Raw genomic sequence first — 24,504 nt, forward strand, 5'->3', positions numbered from 1 at the left:
TGGAACACAATAAACTTCGTTGATCTTGGTTTATAATTCATACTGAAATGTGCAAGGTCTCATTGCACTTTATTGTTGTAGATTTCCATAAGACACTATGTTATCTTTAATCCTATTAGAATTCTAAAAATGAGAGTTGTCATAAAAGCTTGCATCATTATGAAACAATCTTATTAACAGTCGTATGTTAGATGACATTTCAGAAATAATTTCAATACACTAACTGTGGGTGACCATCACCTTTAGGATTGTCATATTGTCAAATGCATGTGCAACAGTTGTGTAAAGTGTAATGCCAATCTTACAAGCAGGAAATCAATGTCCCAAATACGATTTCAATACATGTTTCAGTTCACATCACTTTTTATTTGATTAACATACATTTAGAAAAAGAGTGATAACATACGATTGATTGATTGATTGGTGTTTTAACGCCACTTTCAACACTTTTGTGCTATTTCGTTGCGGTCAGTTTTTATTGGTGGAGGAAGCCGGAGTGCCCGGAGAGAACTAACGACCTATGGTAGAAAAACTGACAATACTAGTCAATTAATTAAGATTGGAGTCGAGCGCATCTGCCACGTGCGGGGATAACATACGAAGGGGTAATCAAAGTTCATAAGTTCAATAAACACCATTGCCAAAAAAACAACAACAAAAAAAGCAGATAACAAATGATTGAACAAAACACAAAAACAGGAAGTCGTGTGCCCAAAAAGGGTAAACAGTTCCTGCCCCAACTAGTTGCACAGTCGTGTTACTTATTGCAAGTGAAATTACAGTTACCAATCCTATTTCGAAATTCGAGGAAAAACGGACGGCATGGTTGTTGCGGCAAGTGAATAATATTCATTGTCAATTGTAAAACAAGACATCCCATAACTGTCAACCTAATCATTAAGTTTTTTTTTCAAACTTTCGAAGGGTTCATTTCATTTTACCATTGATAACCCTTGAAGCAATATGTTCCTTGCAGTTACCCTCTATCAAGAACGTAATAGTTTAAAACCATTTCTGCGGATGACTACAACTGACCATACATTATATACCGCCGTACATATTTAGAAAATCGGATATTTCTCGCTAATAGTTCTCTTATTAACGAGTATCCGTTGGGTCAAGGTAATAGTATCTGTTTCTTTTAACATCTACAGAATTCCGGTTTTTTTTTATTTATAAAACAATAAATCTCTAGGTTTTTTTGTCGGATGGGTGTCTTTTTAAAATGTCATTAATTTTTTGACGGATAAAAATATGATAACAAATTTATTATGTATAAAATTATAAACAACCAAGTGACTTTAAATGGATTTGCAAAGTCCGTTGTAAACACAAAATAGCGTCTCCTTCCATATACTGCAGTATCGTTTTATATCATTTTACCCGCTTATGACCTGATGACAAACCGGAGAACTCTTTACAATGAAGTTAAATAAACTATCTTGAGTGCATGATGGGAACTGAAGCAACAATGTTCAAGGTAATTTTTGCTTTAATGCCAGTGGGACACAGTTGTAAAGCAAAATCTACAAAAGAAAAATGCGATCAATATATATAGCAATCATGTTTTGTAAACGTGTAGTAGTTATTGGAATACACATCAAATACACGTAGTACACATAAAGTCAAATAATTACACACAGTACACATAAAGTCTTTGCGTCTTAATGATCTGGCTGAAAGCAATTAAGCTTAACACTGAAATGATTTTATACATCGAGTTGACTTGAATCAAAGCAGCAGTAAGGCAACCATTGCAAGTTCATTATCAGATGTTTTCAAATAGCACTGAACGAAATAACATAGTACCTTAGGCACCTTGTCCATACGAATGGAATAGGTGTGTTTCATGTCTGTTATGACTGATAAATGTTGTCTTTACACCATAAATTGACTCATTTGTTTACAAAACATTTGCAAACATATAAAAATGATATAGAAATAAAGAGATGTGGTATGATTGCTAATGAGACATCTATCCAGCAGGGACCAACTGACTAGGATGTGAACTCTTCTAATACATCATAAGGTCTTTGGCAATGAGTAAACCCCAATCTGTATACTAAACTATAAAAGGCCCGGACATAAAAAATGTGAAATAATTCAAAAGGGAAAATCAACGGCTTTATCAGCATGTTGTGTTTACACTAACACTGTTCACCCCAAGAACATATTACCTCAACTTTATTTGGCAAAACCTTTCTGAATTTTGGGTCTTCAATGTTCTTCAAATTCGTACTTTGTTTGCCTGTTAACTTTTTTTGATTCGGGTGTCGTTTGTAGATGATACGCGGGTCTGGTGTACTAAATTATAAGCCTGGTATCTTTGATGACTATTTTGTACAGAGCATTTGTAAACAAGCCGCCATTACAATACATGAATTTGCACTGCCGCCATTACAATACATGAATTTGCACTACCGCCATTACAACACATGAATTTGCACTGCCGCCATTACAACACATGGATTTGCACTGATTTACAGATAATTTGTCTTTAAAACAAAAGGATTTACAAAAAATTGTTACAATGTTGTCTCTACACGTAATACAACCCAGTACCAAGTAACTAAGATGTATGATAACCTTTTTTCACGTTTGATATGAGTTGCGTCGGATAGAAATCGACCTTATGCAAGTGGCGATAGTCACAGATACATGCATAACACTATGACTGATTTGGAAATCAAATTTTGATATTCAAGGTAACTTGTTGGTCTGAATTTGAAGATTGTAACAAAATATCAAAATTTAGAAACGGTTCAAGCACTTACATGCATATTTCTCCATCAAATATAGCGTACATGTATTTGTATTTATTTGCATAAGGTTGATTTCTATCTGATGCAGCTCATATGTGGTTCCAACTATTTATTATCATAATTATTGTTTATTTCTCTTATATAAGATGCATTCGGAATTTGCATTGACATATCAAACAAGTTGTGTTTAATGTCGACCCTTTTTCATTACTATTTCTCTTTGTTTCAAAGCTATCCTTTGTATATAATTACTGTGTTTTCTAGAAATACTTTGTCATATCAAAGTCAAAATTTTGTTAAACTAGTGTTCTCGATAACTACGTGTTCAAACCTCTAACCTTATCAAGAAAAATTAATCACTGGAATTTGGATAGTAATAACGATATGCATCATACTAGCAGTCTTTCAAAAGCAACGGCCTAAACATTTACACCAGTTTATCAGTTGTCAGAACAGACTTGTTCAAACTGAAAACATTTTGACCTATTGAGTGTTTTGAAAGAGCAAAACCATTAGAATAAGTATAGTAACTTTTGAAAGACATCGTTTGTGCAATACATTTGAAGATATTTCTACTTACATCATCAAGTTGACCATTAAACCTTGGGTATCTGTCGCATGCTCCGAATGTGAGTCCTTGTCTCTGTACGACATTTCCTACAAAAGATAATACATTTTCAAACAATTAGTCAAAGTGTCTTTATCAAATTCAAATGATACCCTTTATCTTTTTATTCATGTTGTCGATAATGATGTCACCTAGTCGACACTCCTGTTTTCAATCCTAACCATTATTATCTTTACTAATTGTGTGTTTTATCTAAACGCCATCTTACATGTCTTGTAAAGAGTTGAAGTAAAATTCGTTATGTGATATTATGACTGAAATCCCATTTACTATTTAAATTAAATTCAGTATTGTTACAACTATTGATTGTTTCGATTCAAGCACTGTTTAACCATGTTTTAGATAATTCAGTATTTATTGGATAGCACATGTAAACTGAATGAAACTTTAAAGAAGGAGACAAAAGTAAAATCACAAAAATACTGAACTCCGAGAAAAATTAAAAAAGGAAAGTCCATAATCAAATGGCAAAATCAAAACCTCAAATACATTAAACGAATGGATAACAACTGTCATATTCCTGACTTGGTACAAACATTTTCTTATGTTCTGCAATGTTGAATACATTTTACGACACCGCTTATGTTGTTTTATGTTGCATAATTGTTCATTTATTACCTGTTAACGGTGTTTTCTTGTGTTTTTTTCCTTGCCAGTTCTGTACAGTTCCATGAAGATTTTTACCGTCATATACCATAGTCACTTCATTCCATCCTTGTATCTAAAAAACGGAAACAAATGTACAGGCTAGGCAAGCTATAGTTTTTTCCATTGTCCGTTGAAATAAACTCGAGGAATAACATAATGTAAGACACTGTCACGAATAATCTGCACCTATGTGTTTTTGTGTTTTCGGGGGAGGGTTCATACATGTATAAGCTTTCATATTTCGACAAGGAAATTCGTTGTATTGTAAGATTGAAATACTGAAATCGTATTGGACAACTTAATTGATATTTATTTTAATAAAACCTCTGTTTATTCACGCACGAACATATTGAAAAAAGTAACGATAAGAACAGTTTATTAGTTCGAAAGGAGATGAATATCCTGTAGACATAGTTGGACCCACTCCGTTTAGACTGCAGGCAAACTACACTATACTCACCAATGGAATTTCTAGTTCGGCTGGTTTGTTTTGTGTCAACAAGCTCATTTTAACATTTTGTTCATTTGCTGTGATAGAAATGGATGGTTTAACATTATTCCCACAATTGCCTACTAAGGCTACATGTGCCATCTTGTCGACAATTGCCCGCTTCTGTCTGTTAGCTGATCTGCGTTTCCTTGAAAATCCACCATCCATATCCCAATCTCCTCCTGCAGCCCACAGAAAGTCTGAGCCACCAGAACTACTACCAGAGCTTGTACCATATGATCCAGAACCTGTCCCACCACTAAGGCTATTCAAAATGGCGTCAAGAGACTCTGCTGTGGTTCCACCAGCCATTCCAGTTCCAGCTTAAGTACAATGGGAAAAAAAAGAATAGACAATTGAATATCGTTTGGCAACAGAATAGTTTAATATCGACTTAAACAAAACCAATATTAGAATCTCGCTTTGAAACGGTTTGGTCGTCAGCTATAACATATCTTTAACACGGATGACCCAATAAGTGTTCCATTTTATTTCATGATGTACCTTATATACCTTGGTGTTCTGTTTAATTGAGGTTCACGTTTTACTAAAAAATATCCAAAAGAGTAAAAGTTGTTAAAAAGGGACTGCTGATCCTTAATGTGATTCTTTAATATGCCCCTTTTTTAAAAACGGAGTTTATGTTACCCATTCTCTTTTTTCTGCATTATTTGTTGATATTTGTTCGTTTTTTGTATGTTGTGTTTCAGCCATGATTATAAGTCATCTTGTTAGCAAAAAAGGAAAGAAAATCAATAAGATATCGGTCTACAATCTTTATGCTTGAACAGAGAAAAGCTACAGATAGGTGTACTTTTCTTTAAAAGTCAAAATAATTATTGATAACTTCTGCAATTCAGTTTAAACAAAATGCCCTAATCTTCTTTCATTTTGATGATTGTAAAATGGGAGTTTCTATACTGAAGTGCAGATGAGGAATCTTTTGTAAGAAATTTTGAGTCTACTATGATAATACTGATTCAAACAAACACAAAACGATCAACACAATACAGTACAAAGAATACTCGAACAATGTTGTCAAAGCATTGTATTGCAAACTATTCATTGGCCCTCAGTAACACCAGTAAAACCTTTTGCGACTATAAGAGTAGGAAGTTCCTAATAATACAGTCAAAGAAATAATCAAATATATGTTGGTCAACCCTCACTATGATTGCATATGAATAAAAAAGGGGAACATCTTCATTAGACCGCGACACAACCACGCAATATAAGCAAAACAAACATTCAAGGACTAACTTACCTGCTGAGCTCCAAGAAGCAGTAATATCATTGCCATGTAAGAACGTTATCCAATCATTTCGAATCATCTCGTCCATCATCAATATAGTCATTTCATTAAACAGATGCATGTATTCATCAGCAGAAATGGCACCAGGCATTACATTCAATGTCCACCAAAGACTATCTGCCCATTGACCATAACCAAGATTTCTATCGAAAACAAACTGTATCCAAAGATTAGCAAGAACGTCAAGTGGTACAGACATTCCACTGCTTAGATAATGCCATATCCAGTTTCCAGTTGAACTGGAAGTACTTCCTACATCTAGTATCATTCGGAACCAGTTTATCCAAGCACCACCCGCATTGCTTTGCTGTAAGTAATTAAACCAATGATCACGAATAGTAGTATTTTGAAGAACGGAGACGACTTCATTCGACCAATCAATGTATCTATCTGTAAGTCCTCCTCCTAGTGTCCAAATTAATTTTTGATTCCAGTTCTGTCCGCCATGTCCATTCAGATTTAATGTTCCTATAAATCTCTTCCACAAGTTCATTACCAAGTTTAGACCAGATTGATCCACTTCAAAAGAACCTCTCGAATCACCAGATATAACCATGAACCAGTTTATCCATTCATTCCCAACATTCTTTGAGTTTAGGTAATTTAGCCATCTGCCTCTCATTTCCTTGTTTGCCAGTACAGATATGATTTCATATATCCATTCCATGTACTCGCCGGTGCCTCCATTATTACCACTTCCGAGTGTCCATGTTAACATACCATTCCATTCTGGTCCTAGTTTAGATTGTGTAACAAAATCTCTCCATAAACCAATGATTTGATTCTTATTTGTTGGTCCACCACCTGTTGAGTTACCCATGCCGGTTGACGTATATTCTTTGTTACGATAAAGGTACCAGTATACCCAGTTTTCATTGAAAGGTCCACCTTGATCAGAGAAAAGTATCCTTAGGAACCATGATTTATCTATGCCGTTGTCTTGGAGATATTTCAGCCAAGCAGTATCTACGCTGTCGTCAGCCATCAGAACGTTCTTCATCTCTTTCAACAGTAGTTTAACATTTATATTTTTAGACCCTGGTTGATCGGTGTTTGTGAAGATTAATAGATCTTTCCATTGGGGTCCCTCCAATTTCATTTGGGTTACAAATGTTCTCCACAAGTCAGCGAGTTTTTTAATATCAACAGAGGTCTGTCCTGTTCCCGTTTGTGAGCCATCAATTCCAGTTTGTGAGCCATCTTTTCCCTGACCAAATATTATTTTCCAGAATAATTCTCCTCTTGGGCCCGGTTTCCATAATTGGGCTTCCGTTTTGCCAGGACCTCCGTGAGAATAATGACCTTGGATAAAGTGTATCCACTTATTCTTGATATTATCATCACCAAGTACAAAATTTATTTCTTTGAAGAGATCGTCTTCTGTAGCATCAGGTCCACCGAATGTCCATGATAATTTTGATTTCATTGATTCCGGAAGTTGCGCTTCTTGAACGAATTTTCGCCAGAGATCAGCAACAATACCCACCGACATTCCCCTATCAATACCTGGAATGGGCGCAATGCCTGTTGCAGTTCCAAATATTTTCTCCCACCATGATGTCGTGGGATTCTTACCCTCGAAGTCGAGACGTACATTTTTACCACGAAGGAAGTCATGCCATGCTTGTAGAATAGTATTATTTCTTCCAAGAACATTTTTCATTTCATTTATAAATTCTACATCTACACGTCCTCCTTCTCCTATAATGTCTGTCCCTAGGGTGATTCGAAGCAAGTTTTGCCAATCGCGCGTATCCATACCCATCATCCGAGCAAAAGTCCTCCATAAATCAGCGATGATTGCAATTGACGACATACTTCCGGTTCCAATTTTATCAGCAGGTTTATACCACGTAATTTTACCAGTTTTCCATTCGTTTTCAGGTAAAGCAAGTGATTCTAAGAAGCGATTCCAATTTTTCATTGTAATATCAATATATTGTTTAGGAGTATTTTGTAGAATCCATGTTCTCATTTCTGGTCTAGATAACATCGTTTTCAAAGTCATTCGCATATCATAAGGTGATTTTTGTTTTTCTAGTGCAATAACAATCTTCTGTAAGATATCTGCTCCATTTCCATTCAGCAACAATCTTAATAACTGCATACCACTGGACGTGTTTGGTACAAATCCTAACTGATACAGTAATGTCTTGAAATCCATTGAATTAGCTACTTTCCACATATTTTGTTTCATTTCCGGTTCCGTTCTAGAACTGATAAGTGTACGGAAAAGCTTAACCAAATTTCGAATATCCCAGCCGCCACCAACAGTGATGTTTCTTGTCCATCCAGATTCAATATCATACTTCCAGTGTACGTCGCCACCTTTTCCCATGTCGACAATTACACCACCGTAGTCAAAACGGTCGGTCCATCTGCCCAATTTGAACTTGAACCGAAGTACAAACTTGTTGTTAATATTAATATTTCTATTTTTCCACAAATTCATTTCACCGTTTCCAGTGAAATGTGCTGTTCCGTATCTTGTTCGCTGGACATTAAGGTATGAGATCGGGACCGATCCACCAGATTTATCTTTCATATCAACGTCAAAATTGAAATGAGCCTTTGCTCTGCATTTATCTGTAATAAAAACATAAAAAGTCTTAACAAATTCTTGATGTTGCCTACCAATGCCTTGTAGGGTTGGGTAGGTAGGTAGGACTTTTTTTGTAGTTGCCGACAACATAAGTTACATGTTTCAGGCAAGAAAACGACGTTGACGTTAGATCATAACACAAACTTTTAAAAATAAATTTGAAATGATGTGTGTCATTAAGATTTTCGGGAAGGCTGCTTTTTAGGTGGGTAGGTAGGCAACATCAAACAATTATAATTTTATTTTTGGCCTTATGTTGCTGAATTATGAAACTACTAATGTCTGTTTTCTATGTCAGATAAAAGACATCTACAAATGCATATCGCTTGTATATCAATTTTGTTCGCTATAATAAATTTAAAAAAGAACAAATAAATGTCAAGGGACGATAGACAGCAAAGACGTGCATTGTATAACAAATTTATTGTAAGTAAAAGTTCTACTGACTCATTATTTTGAATGAAATACCCATACTCACTAAACAATTAAAAGAACGACCATTTTGACATAAAAGACTGAACAATAAATATTTATTTCAGTTTATTTTCAGATATTTCATTGTATTTCCACTGCATAAAACTTAAAAAAAAAAACCAATTATTTCAGTCTTTTTCCAGGGTGTTCCGTAGATTTAATTTAAATCTGCTATAATCCACATCTATTGGATAATTATTAAACACCACTGAATTTGCCGCATCGAAAATAACTGATATTTGTTTGATAACAAGTTCTTTGTCGTGTATGTCATGACGAAGATATCAAGCAAGCCGAGGTTTTTAGGATTGACCTAATTTTACAAAATGGACGAACGTTATTCCACTTTGACATGTTTGGAGAAAAGTTTCCTTCAAATCCTCATTTTCCTTATCAAAATGTGAATCAACAAAAAGTCAAGATAAAGCAATAACATTCAATGATTTCCCGAAATAATAGGACAGTGATAAATGTTGACTCCCTTAGGTGAGTTAAAGTATAATGTTCAAAAGAAGCCGAAGAGAATTTCTGGCCAAAAAATACGTAATTTTAACAGTTTTTTCTTGAATCAAAAATGTAGATGCGGTATGATTCCGAATAAGACAACTATGACCATAGACCAAATGACAAGGCTATAAATAACTACATGTCAACGTACGGCGTTCACCAATGAGCAGATCCAAAACCTTTAGTACCCTGGGATAAGAATATATTTCAACGGTATGCTTCAAGCTAATTACATTAAAGGAAATACAATTATGGAAGGCCACTGGATTAGGGGCTCCTGGTTAGGGGTGGGCACATACAGAACGTGGCGAGGTTAGAAATATTTGATAGCCTGGGACAGTGGTGTTACATATTGTGCCCATCTTGTAGTTTGTTTTGCCAGGAAGATGTATGGATTATCATCTTACATTGTAGATAGATATTGCATTATATATCATTTGCAGACATCATTGGAAATATTATGAAGTACTGTTATAATTTTGCATTACATTACTTTCTTGTCCAATTAGCTATCTGATGGTCATCATGATCCGTCTATTGAGCAGCACAACTCAATAACTTCTGGAACACGTAGTTCCCGGATAACATTACATACAACCGTCGTTCCAACACATGAACATTATATAGGAAAATATTGGAAGAGGTTTTTATCACAATATTTAGCAATCATAATTGTCTTCTGACACTTCAGGTTTACAAGCTCATGTAATCCACCAGACGAACTGAATCAAGAACATTTGTAACTATACACTGGGAATAAACTCTTACTCACCTCCAGGAAGTATTGGAATAAGGCTGTTGGTGTCCCTCACAACACAATCACAATAACTTGTGGAATAGACTGTTCCAGGTGGACATGGCCTTACTACCTTGCCATAGAATGGAACATTCTCTATAAAGTAACGTTGATCCCAGTGTTCTTCCTTGCTGCAGTCAGCTAAAATAGATAAGAAAAATGACAGGATGTTACAGATGTAATGCTTTGTTCAGGACAGCTCTGTTCAGGACAAAGAAACAAAATTCTTTGTTTGACTGATTGACATCGCGTTAACGCTGCGTTGGCAGGCATGGTCTATAATAAGTCGGAGAACCACGTTAAATGATATTCATGCATTTGTTTGGTAGTTTCTCGAATATATAGTAGCTTATAAAGTTTGTTCGAATGGGTTTTTAATGAAAAGTGAAATAACAAAAATACCGAACTTCAAGGAAAATTCAAAACGGAAAGTCCCTTATCAAATGGCAAAATCAAAAGATTAAACACATCAAACGAATGGAAAACAACTGTCATATTCCTGACTTGGTACAGGCATTTCCTTATGTAGAATATGGTGGATTAAACCTGGTTTTAAAGCTAGCTTAACCTCTCACTTGTATGACAGTCGCATAAAATTCCACTATATTGACAACCATTATGAGCAAAACAAACAAACATAATAGGTACAAATGTCAAAAATTAGGGTACAGCAGTCAACATTGTGTTATTGGCTTAATCGCAATTAAAACAAACAACTATTTGTTTAGTAGTTTCTCGAATATTGTATTTTACAAAGTTTGTTCGGATTAGATTTCAATGAAAACGATACAAAGATAACAAAATTTGAAAGCATATTTTGGAAGAGCCGTTAAAAACCAATGAAATCAATCAATGAAGGTATTGTACCTTCCCATACTGTGGTTAACAATATGTTAGGAAGAAAGATAATTCAGGATGTTCGGTCCTCTTGTTTTTGAATTTTTGCAAGATATTCGGAATCCTCTGGTTTTATCCATATAGTGCCATCAAATATTTTTGCCAACTAACCCCTACTTTTCTTTTCATAATTTGATTAAATATAGTTTAAAATGCCATCTTTGAAAATCTTATTAAATCCTTGTTATTTTTTCATACTTTTAGACAGAAAAAAAGGTGCCAATGTTAAATGTATGAAAAATCTAGAGAGAATCAAATTTTCAATGGCTTATATCTCGAAAACAAGCACACGGACCCTTCGTTTTTATCTTTTTTTTTTTCCTTTATTTATATACTATCAATTTATAACAGTCTTTTAAAAAGCTTATTATTTTGAAACAGAGAAGGGAACATGCTTAAGCTAGGTTTTGAAAAGAGAAATAAACAGCAGTTTTCGGATGTTCAAATATAGCTTTACCTCAAAATACAAGGTCACAAATATTGTCAGCAATAGTGTAGTGGTGTTATGGAAACGAATGAGAGAAATAGGTCAACTAATATAATCCAAATACTTACGAGTAAGAATAATACCGCCATCTGGTGGACAAGGTTCTTTGCATGCTTTTCCTCTCATGCATCCCATTCCTTCTACATAGTAACTACCCTCAGGACAACATGATCCAACACTATGTCCGTTTACACACAACCAATAAGCTCTGCAACCTTTGTTTTTCATACCATAGGTAAACCCATCAGGTGAATGTCGACATACATCTGCAAAATGGATTGGATAGGATCTTTTTCAATTAATTTCAGTGCACTATAACTATTTCTGGTGTGTCTGTTCGTAATAATAAATACTAAGTAAACAATAAGTAAAGCGGATTGGGAAAGATGATGTTCGAGTATTATCGTCATGATTCTGTCTGACTTAATGCGGCAACTTGACGTGATTGCCAAATAGTTATTTTCCTATCTTTAAGGTGGTACCCAACACCTTGACTAATATTAATTTGGCTCGTTTAATTTTCATAAAATTTTGACAAAATGTTTACTTTGACCCTTTGACAAAAACATAAAACTTTCAAAAAATTTGAACCAACCACTCTATCAGAAAAATTTCATTGGTTATATAGCAGTTTGACAAACAGTAATTTTGATCATTGAGAAGCTTAATATTTCCTTAACAATATAACGTAATTTAAACGTTTAGCTGATTTTTACAGAGTTATCTCCCTGTAGTGTTAGGTACCACCTTAAGTAAACTTTCCGAAAATCCATGTATATTCTCGTCTTTAAAAACCCCTCACCCTCACCAAAGAACTCTTCAAATCAAACTCCTGATATAAACACCATTTAAGATAATACAAATAGTTGTATTTCTATTATGGACAACTCCTGAAATGTCATTCAGCATGTTAAAGAAAACATGGATAGGCATATTAGATATGGTTTTAATAGTTCTTGCTGTTATCACCGATTTACTGCATGGAAAATTTCATGTAGAGGATTCGTCTTCCACCTGTATTGTTATGAGCTGATGAGTCTTTGTGTAGACAATACTGAAATTTATTATTATGGTGTCTGTGGTGACGTTTTTATTTGCCCTTCATATTTTGTTTCTTTAATAATATTATTTTATGCACATGTTTAACATTCCTTTTCTCTTCGGAAATACATTATTATCTGTCAGTATTCATTAGTGTTCTATTAAAATTTTATTTCATTAATATTACTATGCCTTGCATCGAAACATGCTCCATTATTTTTTTCATATTAAGGGGCTCAAAAAAACGTAAAAGGTTTCTAATTTCTTATACATACCTGCTGGGCACTGTACGCTAAGTGATGGTTGACAAGCCATTGCAACTCTGTCCCAGAACTGACCAAATGGACAGGATTTAACTGCTCCCATTACCCTGTTACTGTCGCGCCAGCACTGCACATACTTTGTACAGTCTCCTGGGTAAGGATTAAATCCTGTTCCCTTGTCGATTAGGCAACCCGAACACAATTCTGAAATAATTCAAATATATTGAATTCTTTAGCTTTTACCTAAACAAACTGTATGCAAATGTATAATTTGTTAGCCAACTCGAACCCGAACATTGTTCGTTATTCGTTCAACAAGCAGAATACATGTGTGATATATAAAATTGCGCTAGAAATAGGTCCTATCCCCCATTGACACTTCACATGTTTTGAAAGTTCCCGATACAAAATTCATCTATCATCCTCGTGAATTATGTCACACATTCTTTGTGTCTTAGAAAGTAATGCCTTACAAATGTAAACTAATCAGAATGTCCTACTAAAAGAGAGGCGGAAGATACCAAAGGAGTATTCAAACTCATCAGAATGTCCTACTAAAAGAGAGGCGGAAGATACCAAAGGAGTATTCAAACTCATCAGAATGTCCTACTAAAAGAGAGGCGGAAGATACCAAAGGAGTATTCAAACTCATCAGTCGATAACAGACTGACAATGCCATGGCAACAAAAAAAAATTTAAAAAAAAGGACAAAAAGACAAACACAAGTATACAAAACGCAACATAGAAAACTATAAACTAAGCAACACAAACGACACCAAAAAACCGGGGTGATATCAGGAGTTCCGGAAGGTTTAGCTCATCATGCTCTAATTTAGGCCTTATCCAATCAGAACGTCGAAGCAAGTAATATTTCCTATAATGCAGCATCGCTTCCGAATTGGTCAATTACATTACGAACTAAATAACATTGAAGATGCCGTTTCACAAATTAATGGAGAGACTCTAATGTTACAGGGTAAATACTTTTGATGTTTAAGCTGTCGAATGCTACTCAAATAGTGGTAAATGATTTTTAAAACTATTTCCTGAACAAAATACATAATCTACAATGGCAATGACAACTACAATATAGAAAAGGGGCCTCGGTGGCCGAGTGTTCTCAGTAGTCCAACTACTGTATAACTAGCCTGTGAACACTGAGGTTGTGAGTTCGAGTCTCGCACGTGGCAGGTGCTATCGAATCAAATCTTAATTGATTAAGATTGTCTGTTTTTCTACCAAAGATCGGTGGTTCTTTCCGGACACTCCGGCTTCCCCCACCAATAGAAACTGACCGCCGCCAAAATAGCCAACAGTGCTGAAAGTAGCGTTAAGCACGAGTCAATCAATCAATCAATTAATAACTACAATATAGATTGGATAAAAACAGCTGTCGAAAGTTTTACTTTAGCAAACATTTAAAATTTTGATTGTCATGACAAACAGCGTGTAAAGCATTTGAAATATTGGATTAACAACGGCTTTCCTGATCAAGAGCAGTCACAGGATTTGACTGGTATAAAGATAAATGTTTCATCTATATATACTTCCACCACTGCATTATATTTTCAAACTAGATGTGTCGGAACGACACGAATGGCCCCGTCTCAAAAAGTTAAAAATCTACAATTTCAACAACACATGTGGACACAAACATGCATGGATAGTATCCAGTTCTCAAGACCAATACTAGTTTGATAAAAAAAATTCCTTGATCAATGAGTAGTTAAATTTCAAATTATCAGCAAACAGGAAGTGGATGTACTGTAGATGTAACAGAATGTGTTGAAACGACATGAAAATCAGCATAGTGGAACTAAAAACATAAACTTGATCTATAACTCATCATGGTAGACTCACATATCAAAAATCAGCGCAAAATCTGAAGGCATATATAGAAAAAAAGTCTGTATTACTGTGATTTTCAACAATTTCCAAATTCAAAACCCGTAATTTCAGGCAAAAATCAGCAGAGCGGAACAAAACTTAAAACTTGATCTGTAAGTCATTATGGTTAAATCACATACCAAAAAATCCGACCAATATCTGAAGGCGTATAGAAAAAAAAAACCGTATAACTGATTTTCAACAATTTATCAAAGTCCAAATCCCGTAATTTCGGCAAAAATTAGCAGAGCGGAACGATACTTCAACTTGATCTGTAACTCATCATGGTTAACTCACATACCAAAAATCAGCCCAATATCTGCAGGTGTTTAGATAAAAATTGCGTATAATGGTTTGTTGCGGAATGACGGAATGACGGACAAGGGTAAAACTATATGGCCCCGACAACTTTGTTGCGGGGCCATAAAAAATATAAAGGACGGAATCGTTGCGTTAAACGAAAAAATAATAAAACAGTGACTTACCCGTAAAAGAATCACCTTTAGGTTTCATGATAACTGAAATAGAAGGAAAAAGACATTTAGTTATTGATTGACACTTAAAATGTTTACTTATAATTGAAAAAGAGGGAGAGAACTACATGAACTTGACCGCTTTGTGATCATGCAGCTAACGTCTATATAAACGTTTCTGAACTTGCAAACTTGGAACCAGAGTTTCCGGTTAAGATGAAATCCTTATATATGAATTTATATGGATGAAATCATGACGTTGTTCATTTTCTTTTTATCAGTTTGTAAAAATAATGCAAAATTGAAGATGCTTTTAGAAGAATCACTATGTATAAGGGGAGGCATATTTCTAAAATTTGTCAACACAGCAAATTGTTGCATATTAAATTTCATTCAACAAATTATTCCCAAAACAAAAAAAACTGTTGTATACAGCGTTTAAAAGAGTAAATCTGTAATTAGATGACTTATGGAACACGTAGTTCTCGGATGTAAAGAAGATGGACTTAGGTCAAGGGAAATAAACTATAACAATCTCTGCTACGTTTATGTCAACCATTTTTTATAAGTATTAGCAAAGCTTCAAAGAAACACAGATTACTTTAGGTCTTTGTCATATGCATGCTTAATAAGTACTGATTTAACTGACTGTTATAAACGCGTTACTGATGTAAAGAACTAGATATCTCCCTTAGCCCAGGTCTACCCCCGTAAGTGACATACTTTCACAAATTTGCTGTCGAATTTGAGGCATGATCATCTCCAAGCTGTTAAAGTTGTCAGTTCTGTGGATAAATCTCTCAGAAGATGATAGCTGCTGTAGTTCACGTGGATTGATACTGTTACCAATGCCAATAGTCATTAGATTGATTCCTTCTCTCTTTGCTTGCTCTGCCTCTTGTTTAGTAGCCGCAGTATCAGTTGATGTTTGATCAGTAATGACAATTCCTGAAATCAAAGAAAAAAATAAAAAGAGGATACAATGGGCAATCGATTATCATTTACCAGAAAATTCGGCGCAGTTCAGCAATCAACTTGACGTTTGTCCAATTGAGATTAAAAGAGGACAGACGAAAGGTATGAAGAAGATATAAAACAAAAGGAAAATTCATATAATTTGGTAAAACAAAAGTGAATTGAAACTAAGGTTTCAACTCCCTCAGGCAATTAGATGGATTTGGCTATTATTATTAGGTCCTTTCTAGACATATTGTTCTTCAATTATTTCGGTACTTATACATCCTTGGCTTTCAAATATTCGGTTTGGAGCGTTTCTGCTGAAGGCTAATCCAGAAAAGCGTTTCAGACGCATGAAATTTATAAAGTATTGTTTTAATTTGTTACCCAGATGCCCCCTATAATTATTACAGATCGTTCAATAAATTGTATCATGTTTGGATCAGATTATTTTATTCAAAATTTTGCTAATCTTATTGGTCAACCTTTCGGTGACCTTTTTTGTAAGCTATATATATCGTATATTTTGGTTATTTTTAGTGTGCAATCAAACTCTAACTGCAAGAATTAAAAAAGGAGTAGGGATCCCTTTCAGAGATATCCCATTAAAATATTTCTAATTTAATTTAAAAAAAAAAATATTTTACTTGATTTAAAGTCTGAACCACGTGACCATCGCGGCAGTTTTCAAGTAAGAGACTTAAGCTGTCTTTAGCGATCAAAGCATTTCAGGAAATGGGTCTGTTATATATATATATATATATAATATATTATTGTTCCCTTTGACATTCGAAATAAATTAAAGTAGCTTCTTTTAACAGTTAGCGGTGATATCTGGGGGAAAGAGAACCAACATCTAGGGACTACAGTGTTTATGTTGTACTTGTTTCCCAGTTCGTGACATTGCCAACATGTTATTATCTAAATAACTTGGATTGATGGGTGTTTGACGTCCAGTGGCAAATATAACATGCCTGTAAGGACGACGAGATGTTAATGTAATATAAATATGAACCCTGCTTTAAACAAGACTGACATTCTGATCCCGATTTTTAATGTGCTAGTTTACAAGTTATCGGTCATATTAAACCGACCAGTCTTTGCTCTTACTCCTAATTGCCACGTGCTTAGACGAGAAGCGGCAAATTTCAATTTTCAAGTCATGGTTTTTGGGGATCGAACCCGCTATATCCCACTCTCGTGGCAACCACGCTAACACGAGACCACCGTAGGAGTTATTATATCAAGACACCAGAGTATACAATTGCCATGTGCTAAGCCAAAAAGCAGCAAATACAATTTTTCAAGTGTTTGATTTTGGAGATCGAACCCACAAACTCCCGCTCTCGTGTCAACTACGCCACCACAAGACTACCATGGCAACTTTATAACAAAACACAAGAGTATATAAAAGTGCACTTACCTATTCTAGGTGCTTTCGTGCGTGCTTGTGTGTTGTAAATTTCTCTTAGTTTTTTTAGACCTGTAATTAAAAATTAATAGAAATTATTTCCTATCATGCTACCAAATATTTCAATTGAAAACTGAAAATAATTATAAAAAGATTATCATATGTACGGACTATGAATTACTGGCAAACATCGATAATTTTTGCCGATTTTTACGGGTCAGAGGGTTCGTAAGATTCATCTTCGGTTGGTCTGATTGTATTGCATTTTGTCATATTTGCATTCAGTAGAATTGTATTAAAAGACTTCAACATGTTCAAGCTAAGCTAACTCCTCGAAAGTAAACAACTTTCGATTTCTGACTTTTTCTGACTTGTATTTTATCAATTACAATAAACATACCTATGGCTGTGTTGACGCCCTTCCCTGGATGTATCAACGAGTTGGCCATATTAGTCAGGTCAAAGGTTGACTTGTACGGTTCTAATCCAATCGTATCGCCGTATGTGTTACTGTATACAACGTATCCGACATGGTGCTGGGTTTTACCGACGTTCAAGTTCCTTATCAAGCTTACTATAAAGTCTTTATTTTTGTTCCAGTTGTATTCATTGATATTTTCTGAGCCGTGAGTGAGGATCATGATTTCTGCAGGAATGTCACAACCAGGAACTAAAAAAGAGAAATGTAAGCGATGGCTATAAAAGTATTTCAAAGATTTAAGAGGTTAGAAATGGCCTTTTTGTCAAGCGCCAAAAGCCCTTTTTTGCTACCGATAGTGTCAAATAAGCAAAAATTATATAATATAATTCGTCACATGGTATTTTTGAGTTACAGTAAGCGTTTTTTTCCCGTTAACGATAGTGATTTTTAACGAACTACAGTTGTTGACGTCAACTAGTTCACTTTGTAATAATTCACTTCATTTAGAAATGTCTTTTTGTTAAACAAAAGAATGCATAAGGTATTAAAAGACGACTTTTTGTTGATTTTACATTGTCTTTTTATGACCCTTTTACTTAGACATGGATAAGGTATAAGATGTCAAATACATATTTTGTATTAAGTTATTAAGCTCGAAATAACCAAAAATTAAACATGTGTATTAAGCATATTATATTGACACGATTGGTCAACTTATTGGGAGAAGAAGACAACGATCTTTTCCAATAATTGATCATGAACAGTTTAACTTAAGTGAACGATGCGCATGCAGATGGCTTTCTGTTCCAATTCTAATAATTTTTAAACTTGTGCGTCTAATTGCTGCATTATTACAGATTTGTTGATTGAATGATTGATTTTTGGTGTTTAACGCCACTTCCAGCACTATTGGTTATATCGTGGTTGTCAATTTTTTAATTAGCGGAGGAAGCCCGATTGTCCGGATGGAACCATCATCGACAAGAAAACTGACAATCCTAGTCAACTAAGTTTTGAATCGAACGCACCTAACATAATTAAAGACTGAGATATAATAGTCTACATTAACCAGGCAATATGTTAAAATGTATACATTTGAGTGTAAACAGTACATACTTGGTGGCAGCAGTGGCGGTGGTTGTGGTGTTGTGCTTATTGCTGGAGGCGTTGTTGTTATGACTGAAATATAAAAATGTTAACTTAAGTGTATATTCTAATTTCATAAAATGCACCTTAGTAAATAACATATGTATGACATGAAAGATAATATTCAAATTAAATGATTTAACGCACACTTGTCTAAAAATGCACATGTGTAGACAAAACGAAAGTTGATGTGAAGCATTTTCAACTTTTACATGTTATTACATTTAAGAACAATGTTTGAGACGTACATGAATGCAACTAAAATATTCCCAAAACGAAAATCCATGAGACAATTTAAATGAAAAGAGAGCTATTTCGTGCAAAGAAATAGTTGATACGCGATACTAAAGTTTGAAGATTCAAAGGAGCAATCAAGAACAATAAATCGAAGTTTTACAGACAATAGAATGACCAAAGAAAAAAAGACGAAAAAGCAAAAAAACAGAAGTCCACAAAACACCTTATACACAGACTAAAAATTGATACACACAGACTAAAGATCGATACACACAGACTAAAGATCGATACACACAGACTAAAGATCGATACACACAGACTAAATATCGAAACTCACAGACTTAAGATTCATACACACAGACTAAAGATTGATACACATTAAGGAAATTTGCAATGGGTAAAAGCGAAAAAGGAGCAAGGTAGCTACGACGAACGGACCACGTCGTCCCTGTTTATCTGCGGCACAGACATTCCAATTAGAAAAAACAATTATGGCGTTCGTAAATTGTTTCAAATTTACAATAAAGAAACTTTGGGGAATAGGTTCCATATCTAAACGCAAAAAGAAAACAATAACTTTTTTGGCTCTTCGACAAGACCAAAAGAAACTCCCGTTTTTTACCACACCCACTCGCAAACGTACTGCAAATTTGAAATGGAGACTGTAGTACATTACAAAACTAAAGTCGAAAGTAGCATTGCTTATATTATTCTGAGTGCACTATCTCTTTTGTTGATGTCATCAAGTCAATACGAAGTCAGTACTTTTGGAAAAAAATAATACATTTAAAATTACACTTGGGTGTCCATTATCCAACAAATGATCATGCCATACCCTGAAAATCACAGAAACACAAATGAAATGAAGTATGGTATTCAAATGGTTATATTAAGGATGTTCGCTACTCTGTTTCAAAATAACAAGCTTTTTAAAAGACTGTTATACATTGACAGTATATGACTAAAGAAACTAAAAAAGCAGAAAAAAATGAAGGGTCCGTTTGCTTCTTTTCGAGATATAAGCCATTGAAAATTTGGCGGGAAATAATTCTCTCTAGATTTTTCGTACATTTAACATTGGCATCTTTTTTCTTTCAAAAACGACGAAAAAATAACAAGGATTTTTTTCAAAGATGACATTTAAAACTATATGTAATCAAATTATGGAAAGAAAAGTAGGGGTTAATGGGCAAAAAAATTTAAAGGTACTACATGGATAAAACCAGAGGATTCCGAACATCTGACAAAAATTCAAAAACCCAGAGGAGCGAACATCCTTAAATAAAACACGTTTCGCATTGCCTCGTGTGGACTCATTAGACTATTCATTGTCAAATTTAACTGCTAACAAATGACGATACAAAAATGCGAACTCTTATTGAAAACGAACTCCGACATAGAGTGCGACGATTCTTGTTTAGATCAGAAATATAAAACAAGATGTACCTCTCTGTACGCCTTCACGTGTCATTTCAACTTGAAGTAACAAAAATTTTTTGGGAAAAGACAAACAGCTTAATTTAAGATGATATATTATTATGTGTATTTAACAAGTTAAATAGATATTGTAAAATATTGCTTTATGTTTAATCGTCGAACAAACATGTAGACTTCAAAGAAAATTCCCTTTAAGGCATTGACGTACACTGTTTATTATAGACACATTAAATTGTGCAATTTCATATTCCATGTTAATCAATTAGCTAAGTCCTGATTCATTTCTCAAAAACTTACACGCGGCACGTTGTACAATGATCAAAATACTATATTTAGACTTTCATTTCTATACAATCATTTGTCCCATCTTCACAGATAAAGGGATACGAGCCCCTTCTGCCTGCAAGATAGTCATCGGTTGTGTGGAAGATCAAACACGATATAAGTTTTCGGAAGGGACGTTAAAAACGGTTGGCCCTTGGTACGATATTGTCACATTACAAGGGCAAAAAACATCCCTACATCAACAATAATTTAGAGTAGGCTCACTAAGTGCCGGCGTTGTAGAGGCTAACTTCTCCGGTACTATACAAGAGGGGTGGACAGCTTTTGAGGGACGTGCGGGGGGGAGGTGGGAGACATAAAATAGGTGGGAGAGAAAACAAGATTCTAAAAGTGGGAGGTGGGAGATAGGGGCGGGAGGTGGGAGAAGGGTACCCACTCATACAAAACTCCATATATTACTTGTTGCAGTCAAATCCGTTGTTTTTGTTTTGTGTTTCCCAAACCTTCTTCTTTTTTATTTTTTTTTGTGTGATTTTTTGTTTAATCTTAAACACAAACTATAAACAAATCTGTACAATATATCAGAGTCATTGAAAACACGGACATTTTATTATGTTTATGTACGAAAGACTTTTTCACCACCTATTTCGATAGCAAAAAAAGTTAATACTTGAAAGCCACATAAACACTTGTTTGACTGATTATTAAGATGTTTTAAAAAAAAATATACTCGACAAAAAGTTGAAGACTCGATGATGAATTTTTACATTTTTTGAGAGAAACTACTCTTTATATCGATTAGTTTATGGAAGATAAATTGCCTTCACCACATAAGTATGCAAATTATACGACAACGATCGACAATTTGTTAAAGTATGAATCTTGGCCACAAAAACCTTTAATTTCCGTTTTATGGAGACAGATGAAATTTCAGAAAAGTTAGGTTTTTGTTTTCCTGGAGAAAAAAAATTAAAAAAGATATTGATTGAATAAAAAGGTTGCATATTTCATAACACAACTGGAATCAATATTTTGACAAATATATGAGGGTCTGGATGGGGGTCCCTCATTGCTGTATTCTTTAATTTTTTATGCCATGTTTCTCTATTCTTTATATTTTTTGCCCATTATTCTCTATTCTGTAAACCCCATCAACACCCTCATATGTGCGTGAGCGGCCTACAATTTCGTTTCTTATAATTCTTATTTTTCAACAATAGGAAGCAATTCGGAGGCCATTTATCTCGGATGCGAGGAAATTGTTTTCTTTTAAAACTGTGTGTCAATTAATGTTGTGGGAGAAATAACCACAAATAGATTTAGTGTGGCCTAAAACAATTAACAAACATTTAACTTGTTTTGCGAAGACAAATAACTATACTTCATCGTAGGTACATAGTGTAGGAAAATCATCTCAAAGGCATTTGTTAACTAATTATTCAATATGACAGACATATTTCTTGCTTTGAAACTTTTCACCTTTTTGCAACGTTAATCACTGATGCCCGTAGAGAAATTAACTGCGGGATAATGATTTACTGCGAACTTGTGATCAGATGACAGAATAATCATTTATATGGGCGTATGACGATACACAATAACTGTAATACCAATCTGTCTAACAGGCGTAAAATACATGTAATCATAATGTCATAGTACATGTATATGGACAGAAATTAATAATATTAGCAGGTGTTGTCTGGGGGAAGACACGTAAAAATTTAAAATGTATTGTGCATTATGGTTTTAACGTCATATTTTATCGGACAAAGATGTCCAAATATGGAGGTAAAACAGGTGCTCTATTTCATCAAAAATAAAGATTTTTTTCATGTGTTATGTAAATTTCGAAAATCAAATTTTCTATTGAAAACAGGGGTGATAAAATGGGTATTACAGATGATATCAACGATTCACCCCCCCCCCCCAAAAAAAAAAAAACGCAAACAGAAAAAACAAAGTATCAAAGGTAAAGGAAATATTACTTAAACATTCTCTAATTATGATAGAAATGGACAAAAATAGTTGTTGATTTAGCTTACTAAAACGTGAATAGGAGAACGATTTTACAGGTCCGCTTGAAAGCTTTGTAAAACGAGACATATAGATGTACTTACCCATACAAATTAAATCTCTAAGTTGCTGAATAATGGTTGTAAGCGATCTATAATCTGCCACTTCAAAGTATTTATTATTGGTAGCGATGTCACGGATTTCATCTTTAAACATACTGGAGCCACCGATACCGACTGTGATTATAATAGCACCCTCGGCCTTTGCTCTCGCGGCTTGGATTTTAGTCTGTCCAGGATTTGTAGATTTTCCATCAGTGACAATAATCATAACTTTCGGTGCGTCATATCGACCTTGGTTCCGGAACATCTGTCTCATAGTATCAACACCCAACGCGGTGTTGGTTCCCTGTTTTGGTTGTTTCAAACGTTTAGCCATGGCCATCAACAACGGCTTTGGTTTAAAGGGGTTCAGAGAAACTTTTTCGTTTATAAAGGTACTGTATACTACTATACCAGCATGTATACCCTCCGGGGTAATGTATAGGTTATTTATTACGTTAGAAACGAAATTAAGTCCCTTTGGCCAATCCCCGGAGGATATACTTTTTGACCCGTCAATTACGAAACCAACATCAGCAGCGACGTCACAAAATAGACCTGAAACATAAGAATTACTGTAATCGCCATATCAAAATACTTTCTGCTTCTCTGCGACGAAGGTTTTTGGTTTGTAACTTTTTTAGCTTTTGGGTTCGAGAGTACCTTTTCGCAAGAAACACATTCTGTATACCATGCCGATCTATAAGATATCTTTTCGTTTATTAAGAAAATATGAAGAATGTTTTTTAAATGACATGTCACATGGAAAAGTCATCTGAAACAGAATAGGTTTCATAACGAGTGAGAATTGGATATCGCGTGATATCAATTCGAGTTATTTAATCTAAATATGTATAATAACCGGTCTTTGGCAAATTTCTCAAATATACATGTATTTGCAAACAGTGCATTGACACAAATTTTATTGGGAAATCGTGAATAAAATGATGATTTCAAATAAAATCAGAGCTATTGTTTGATCGAACGGTTTGGATATTCTTTCAGTATTATTATTAACGGATTATGTAGATTCTGGATGTAAGTAACCACCCCCTTGCAGTTTCGTCGTGTCGGAGTCTTTTATAGCTGACTATATTGTATGGGTTTTGTTCATTGTTGCAGGCCTTATGTTGACCTATAATTTTTTAAATCCACGTTATTTGAACTCTATTTGATAATTGTCTAATTGGCAATTATTCCACTTTTCCTTTTTTCAATTTCAAAAGACA

At 34.5% G+C, this 24,504-nt stretch overlaps 1 protein-coding gene across 1 annotated transcript in view; it reads right to left on the reverse strand.

The window, feature by feature from the left end:
• Positions 1–1,247: 1,247 nt before the first annotated feature.
• The window catches only part of LOC127718491 (uncharacterized), a 33,161-nt gene continuing 9,904 nt past the window's right edge, over positions 1,248–24,504 (reverse strand). The window contains exons 5-18 of the mRNA XM_052224533.1: positions 23,279–23,833; positions 19,173–19,235; positions 18,036–18,305; positions 17,648–17,707; positions 15,991–16,215; positions 15,280–15,312; positions 12,920–13,111; positions 11,672–11,869; positions 10,196–10,360; positions 5,793–8,426; positions 4,499–4,851; positions 4,009–4,111; positions 3,343–3,419; positions 1,248–1,526 (exon numbers count right to left, since the gene is read on the reverse strand). Of these exons, the coding sequence (XP_052080493.1) occupies positions 1,476–1,526; positions 3,343–3,419; positions 4,009–4,111; positions 4,499–4,851; positions 5,793–8,426; positions 10,196–10,360; positions 11,672–11,869; positions 12,920–13,111; positions 15,280–15,312; positions 15,991–16,215; positions 17,648–17,707; positions 18,036–18,305; positions 19,173–19,235; positions 23,279–23,833 (4,979 nt within the window). The 3' untranslated portion in view covers positions 1,248–1,475. The remainder of the gene's footprint in view (positions 1,527–3,342; positions 3,420–4,008; positions 4,112–4,498; positions 4,852–5,792; positions 8,427–10,195; positions 10,361–11,671; positions 11,870–12,919; positions 13,112–15,279; positions 15,313–15,990; positions 16,216–17,647; positions 17,708–18,035; positions 18,306–19,172; positions 19,236–23,278; positions 23,834–24,504) is intronic.

The sequence above is a fragment of the Mytilus californianus genome, unplaced genomic scaffold, assembly GCF_021869535.1.
Source record: "Mytilus californianus isolate M0D057914Y unplaced genomic scaffold, xbMytCali1.0.p SCAF_10, whole genome shotgun sequence".
Classification (NCBI taxonomy): Eukaryota; Metazoa; Mollusca; class Bivalvia; order Mytilida; family Mytilidae; genus Mytilus; species Mytilus californianus.